The sequence below is a fragment of the Andrena cerasifolii genome, chromosome 1 (assembly GCF_050908995.1).
Source record: "Andrena cerasifolii isolate SP2316 chromosome 1, iyAndCera1_principal, whole genome shotgun sequence".
NCBI lineage: Eukaryota > Metazoa > Arthropoda > Insecta > Hymenoptera > Andrenidae > Andrena > Andrena cerasifolii.
Window position 1 is genome coordinate 16414990 of NC_135118.1, and position 7215 is coordinate 16422204.

General features: G+C 46.7%; 1 protein-coding gene across 2 annotated transcripts in view; it reads left to right on the forward strand.

Moving 5' to 3' along the window:
• LOC143366526 (protein couch potato) overlaps window positions 1-7206 on the forward strand; it is a 165980-nt gene extending 158774 nt beyond the window's left edge. Inside the window, exons 8-9 of one of the 2 annotated variants that reach the window (XM_076807669.1) lie at window positions 691-895; window positions 6877-7206. In XM_076807669.1, coding sequence (XP_076663784.1) covers window positions 691-895; window positions 6877-6909 — 238 coding nt within the window. In that variant the 3' untranslated portion in view covers window positions 6910-7206. The remainder of the gene's footprint in view (window positions 1-690; window positions 896-6876) is intronic. The other variant, XM_076807676.1, reaches the window with a different exon arrangement.
• The last annotated feature ends 9 nt before the right edge of the window (window positions 7207-7215 follow it).

Sequence of the window (7215 nt, forward strand, 5' to 3'; positions counted from 1 at the left end):
TTGATACTTGATATTTAATATTTATTTAATGTAAGAATAAAGTCCCATTAGAATCCAAGAGAAAAACAACAAAGAAAAAATAGCAATACATAAAGTTAAACAATACTTAATTTTATCCGTTCTAAATTAGAACCACCTTTGCTGGGTATATTGAACAGTGTTTTTAATTAATTCTGCTCTAGATATTCTCATGAATACAGAGAACCCGATTACCAGCGTAGAATTTCTACCAGGCCATAGTCTCGCAGAAAATCCAACCTCAGTATTACACTTTTACCTTTTAACCAACGTTATCCTGTCTCCGATAGTTCGCGGAATCTCATCGCGACAGTCTCCTTCGAATCTATAGGTCGCAATAAATATACCCAAAACTCCTAGAGGAACTGTTTCCCTCCGAAGTAAAGAACGAAAACGAAATCATGGAGCAAGATCGAAAGGGCCCTTAAGTGACGAAAAGAAAGTGCGCGAGGAAAATGTCTCTCCTTCGTGCAACACCGAGCAGCCTCGTCGATGTTCAGCCAGCGTCACCGTATCGCCAAGCAGCAATAACACCCACACAACCCCCACCCCCTTACCCACGACCACCCCCAACTGCCCGCCCAACCCCCCTTTTTCTCTTTTTACCAGAGTACCACCGTCTGTCATAACTAACTAGAGCACGTATTGTACGCTTCTCTTATTTATGCACAGTTTTCCTGGTTTCTCCCGGCTTCGTTTGCACTCGAAGGGAGGGCCGCCAGTGGCCTTTGTCGAATATCAAGACGTTCGCTACGCGACCCAGGCGATGGTCTCTCTCCAAGGATCCTTTCTCCTCTCCTCCGACCGGGGAGCGATACGAATCGAATATGCAAAGTCAAAAATGGCCGAGGTGGGCTTTACGAATTTCTGGATCGAAGTAGGTTTCATTTTATGCTACCGCTAGCCGCTACCTACCGCGGCACGAGCCTGAGCGACGACGAAAACGCAGCACCCTGCAACCAGGCCCATACATATCTCACGATCCTACGATCATCCGGACGTTCTTCTTTCGTTCTCCTTGTTTTACGATTGCGCGACGACGGTGGAGGTATTCCGCGGACCATTGGCACTCTTTTTTCATTTCTCCCTCGCAGTGCGCGTCCTTCTGGCTTTGCCATTTTTTTTTCTTTTCCACCACCGCGCCTTTCGGTCCCCACTGGATGGAAGCGAGGGAGGACGGTCTTTTGTGTTTAGGGGATGGTAAGGAAGAGTCATCGGGGGCCCGAAGTATTTAGATCTTTCTCCTGCTGCGCAACTGTCCATGTGCGCACCGATCCAACAGAAAATTTAGCGACCTCGAGCAAATGATTCCATGGGGAGTATCCCATGACACTGAAAGATGCAATGATCCAAGGGTCTGCGTTTTCGTCATCAGGCACCGCGGAAGTGCCGTCAGGGAGCTGGACGGATGCCTCTGGAGGAAGCTAGGGACCTTATTGATCCACTCGTGACACCTTCTTCTCGGCACGTTAGCCATCCAAGTTGGGCCAATTTATGTCGCTGCTGGTTAGATCGTCCACCCAGTCTCGCGCGTGCTGGCGATAGAATGGTGGCCGGCTTCCAGCCCCCCTTAAGTTTCGGCGCGCCTCAGGGGCATTCACAGCTCCCTAGCAGCATAATGGCCTCAGCAGGACTCGCGGTTAATTATCTCCGCTGTCCGACTTCAATCGGGAGCGTACCAGGCCTTCGACGCAACCTCGCAAGCCGCGGCGCGACGTTTCGGAAACCGCGGCCGGGGCTTGCGCGCGATCAGTCGAACGCTGGGTACGCCACGATGCTTCGAAGCTGGGCCCACCTGCATCGACGGTGTCAATTGCCAATTATCTTGCCACTAATCGCTCGTGGATCGCGCGGCCGCGCCGATCTGCGTACTCTTTTCTTCCTCTGTAATTCTCCCCCTGTTTCTCTCTATTTTCCCACCGCGAGCGACACGCGCGCAATTGGCTCGAAGCAACTCGGATTTTACCCACAGCGATTCTCTTCTTTCTTATGTTCCCCGCTTCCTTTTGTCGCCTGAATTATATTTTGTTGCCTGCTAACTTGTAACGCGGAGTGCCTCGTAACTGCTGCTGCGATTGGGGGAATTGATCGTTGGCGAGGAAATGACGAGGTGGATGCGTGGAGAGAAACTTCTGTGCACGAGGTTTTGTTACTTAGAAAGATTTACAAACAGTTAAAAATGGTGGAAATCGCCAATTCAAAGATGCGATTAAATTGTGATTAAAGTGTGATTAAGGCTTAACTTAAGATTGGACATATTTCGAGGCCTGTCGCTTGTCTTTGCATCAACCAATTTCGATGAAATTTTTAGCACGTGTACAACTTACTTGAGGGGTCATTCCACTTTGAACCGCCGAAAAATTCAGCTATTTTTTAAAGATATTTTCCTCAGTAAGTGTAGTATATAATGAAATAAATCTTTTTGGTATTTATTAAGCTACTCTTTTATTATACAAAAAAAATTAAAAAGATTTTTTGCTATTTGTTTTAATTGTTTTTTTTTTGCAGTGTCAATATAGCACCTAAAAGAGAGGCATGTTCACGGCGTAGGTGATTTCCCAGCTCAGGCTTATCCGAAACAAAAAATTCCAACAGATTCTTAATCTGTATGAGTGTCGCTATAGTCGCTAGTTCAATTAACAATTTTTGTTGAAAAGTAAGAAAATGGCGCTGGTTTGAAGAAAAAGTTTGACAAAACACCCAAAAGGATGTACACTCGGGGGTTCCATGAGAAAAATCTCGGTTACTTTTCGACAACAACTGTTAATTGAGCTAGGGGCTATAGCAACACTCATATAGATTAAGAATCTTTTGGAATTTTTTGTTTCGGATAAGCCTGAGCCGGGAATCACCTCGCCGTGAACATACCTCTCTTTTTTAGGTGCCATATTGACGTTATAAAAAACACAATTAAAACAAATTGTAAAAATTCTTTTTAATTATTTCTTTTGTCATAATATAAGAGCTTAATAAATACCAAAAAAATTCATTTCATTATACGCTGTATTTACTGAGAAAAAAATCTTTACAAACAGCTTAACAAATACCTTATCAGAGTAGAATGACCCCGTAAATTAACAAACAGGATTTTTAAATTTTTACTACAGGCTCAGATAAAAAATTTGAAAAAGTGACCTTATTCTATTCTCAACGCTATTCCGACCATTTGCAATTTGTTTCAAAACGACGAAACACGTCACTTACAATAGTAAATCAATCCTTCTAGCTTCTCAAAAAAAAAAAACACCAGTTGTTTGGACAAATTTTAAAAAAGTTATTCTGTTTTGGAGGGTGCGTCAACAGAATTTGACGAAGCCTCGCGCGAGTTTCACATTTTCGGCTGGCTTTCCCAAGCAGAATGGTCAAATTTACGATCCCACCAGCAGTTGTTACGGGACACACCAACCACCTCCTCCTTCGCTTTCGTTTCTGCTCCTTCTTCGCTGCTGCCTGCGTCGCATTCTTGCCCGCCCCGTACATACGTTACATTTCTGCTGCGTCCAGTGGCCTTTTCTTTTCTTTTCTTTTGCTCCTACCCCGAACGTGACCTCTCGATGTGTGTATTTTGACTTCGTGCACCCCTGCACCAAACCTGTCGCGCTTTTTCCGTAGAGATCTCGTTGCTGGGCAATGAGCCTCCGGGGGGAGGAACGTCGGGCACCAGCGACAATGGCAAAACAGGGGAACTTTCTTGCGAGGTGCCTCCAAATGGGATACCGCAGCGAACTTTCGCCGTAACAGTTTTTGGGACCTGTTAGCGCCGGCAGGTTCTTTCCGTCGTTGTAAAGTAATTACAACGACCGTTGGAACACTCTCCTCGATGTAGCGCGTGGTAATTGATACCCGGGAAGGAACCTTTACGAATATTGATCGGTGTTTAATTGGCGTTAAGATGAAATGCACCGAGGCTAGGAGCGAAACGAGACTTTTCAGTAGTTCCTTTTACGACGATTAGCACTCGGAGTCCCATTCGTGTTTCGTAGTGGCGTGTTTAGTAGTAGAGCTTTAAAGTCACTTCAGAATGACTGCTATATCGGTAACGTTCTACTAAGGGGGTGCGAATCCACGACGAGATTTCACGCGAGACTTTTCTGTCGCGAAAATATAAATATCGCATTTCAGCGACTAAGTAGGTAGGTACATGGAAATAATGGAAATAGTCTCGAGAGATGAGAGTTTCTTTAAACATATCGTGAAAATTGTCTCGAGAGAGTGCAGGGTAGATGTCCCTGTTACTACCACTTTATTTACTTTACTTATTAATGAAAACGTGATGTGTAAAGAATAGTGTTAAAAAATTTTTATAATTAAGTTGGGACTGTTCTTATTATTATTATTAAAATAAAATAAAAATGGCAGTAATAGGGACACTGGCAGTAACTGGGACATCTTCGTTTCACGAAACTAACGACAAAATAATTAATAAATAATAAAACAATGAAATAATCGTCTCGCGAGATTAAAGTCTCTCTGTGAGACACGATATTTTTGTCTCGTCGTGGATTTGCACCTTGAAAGATCCTTCAGCTGTTATTAGCAGAACTATCGCAGCAGGAGAACAGAAACTATTCTTCTCTGACGAACTGATCTTGCGCGATACACGAAGCATCTAACGCATCCAAGAATTTCGCCAATCTTCATATGGGTGCATTCGATTAGAATGGAATTTCATATCTGACGAATTAATACGCCCAACGAGCGTGCCTTTCAAAGCTTGCATACAGCGACTGAGATGTAGGTCAGAGTACCGACGACCTATCCGACGCGAGGGATTCCATCAGAAAGAAGCGTGCAGAGTGCAGCCGAATGCAAGTGAAAAAAAGAAACAGGCTAGAGTGCCCGACCTTTCCCTCTCCAAAATTAGAAGATCAATAGAATCCGCTTGGGGCTGGGCAACGGGACCGAGAACTGCATCGTCATTAATTCATTTCACTCCTATCAACCCTTGGCCAGCGGACGCGGCATTTATTTTCACCCGTCCATGCAATTCTAAGAATAAGCTTCTGCATTGGATTTCAAAGTTGCCTGAATCTGAAATGGCGATAAGCACATATCGTTGGGTCCAAACAGACTCCGCATCCGCCTGGCGAGGGTGAAACGGGCGGACGCCATTGGCAACGGGACGCCAAAACGGACGTAGACGCCTTAGGGATGTCCGACGCGTATTAGCGACGCTTCTCCGCTGTCTCCTCTTGAATATAACCGCCTCCTGCATTTTCTTTTCGCCCTCCTCCCCGTCGACTCTTCCCGCGGCCAGGGATCCCCCGGAAGCCCGTGAAAAGCTCTCTTTTCACCGCGGACGCGACCGCGGCCTAATGAGGCTCGTAAATTACTCAATGGCGGGGGCGTCTCTTCTTCTCCTCGGCCGTGGGAAGAACCTCGTTCGGGGAAAGGGACAAATGTAGGTTGTCTCTTCATCCTTCCTTTGGACAATCACGCGATTCATTAAACGCGGCGAGGAGCCGCGAAACGGCGCGCCAGTAACTCGCGGTCAATTATACAGAAAGGAGAAGAGATAAGCGGGATAAAGAAGAGATAGACGTTCGACGTTCGTTTAATTTCAACGCCGCGTTTAGCGTGTCGCCGGAGGCACTGGACCAAGGTATTTAGGAATTTCCTTGGAATCTCGCGGGTTCGCGGAGGTTCCGGATATGGGGATGGGGGTGCGGCAGAGTTCTTCCTCGATTTGAAGGGCTGTGCAGGGTGTTTCGGAAGAGGAGTCGCCCATCCCGGTGGCGTGTGATAATCTCAAGCGTAACATTTTCACGAACGTGTAACGTTCAGTGATTGAGGGTGCATTCTCAACCCCTTCGAAAGTTTAGGATTTCTTTCGAAGAAAACTGTAACAGATAAGGTAAAAAGTCTTTTTGGTACCTAATGATTTATACATATTTTGTGTTAAAAATTGTTTTCATTATTTGTTCTCCGATTTGATCTTGAATAAATAGCTGCAAAGCCCATCCATGATATTTCAAGATAGGCTCATCTGAGGTAAAAAAAATCGTCGCGCACGCATTACCATTCTTTTCTTCTCGAAATACCCTGCACACGCGTGTGACGTATAGAAGAAAAAAAAACAGAAAAATGCAAGCAACATCGAGGAGCGCAATCGGTTGATCCGACGACAAGGCTTTGCTTTTACTCGCAATTCTCGAAAAAAAAAGCGCCCGGTCCTGACGAGCTCGACCTCCAACCGGGGCAACTTCGCCCTGGCGTTGTAATAATCTTCCTCGCGGCCGTAAATCAATGGCATCGCGGACAAAAAGCGCGAATAATTGGTGGGAATGGAGACAAACGAGGCGCGGTGAGCGAGCGAGCCCTCATTTCGCACCTCGTTCATCCATTTCGATCCCGTCGATGATCGAAGGCCGAGGACGAGTAACAGGATCCTGTGCGCTGCAAGTTACAAAGCACAGGCCAAACAGCTGTCTACTAAACGCCCCACATCTTTCTTCGCGACGCTTCATTTTAGTCTGTTTCTTCTTAGTTTGACTGCTTCCAATGATTTCCTCCGCAAAGGATTATTTTCCGTTACTCTTCTCCCAGTTTCGTTGGAACCGCTTAAGCTCCGCACCCGGCAAAGCGAAGACCGCCCGGTCAAACCGTGTCTGACCGAGAGAAAAAGAAAAAACGCATCTGTGTCCGTTCAATCGCAAAATAAAAAAAAAAAAATATGGCAACTCAGTTCCTCGCCGTAGAGAGGAACGGAAACGTTTCGAGCCGCGAGCGATGCCAGTCCCCCGTTGGCGACGGCGGAACAATAAACGGCACTCGACGCCTCGAGCTCGAGCGTGACCAGCGTGCCCGACTTATCCCGTCTTCTTCGGCCCGCCCTAATCGATCCGTTCGCTTTTCCAGGGATCAAAGAGAGAAGAAAACTGGCAACCTTAAGATCGACATCAACGGCATGTAAGAAAGGCACGGGATGACCAATCGTGCTTGCACTCCCCCCCTCCCCCCTCCCCGAGGGAAGAGGCGTGCGAGAATGATCGCCGATCGAAATCCTCGTCCTCGCGGCGATAGCGAATATTAAGCGAACAGCAGGAGGGAGGGGCGATTCCCGCGGGCGATCGGCGACGTTGACGATAGATCGTCCGGAAGATGGACCAGCCGTGGAGGAGGTAACACGCGGACGAGGAGGAGAATGTGGCGAGAACCGTGGGGTGGCTGACGAGCGGACGGTGGAGGGGGAGGGAG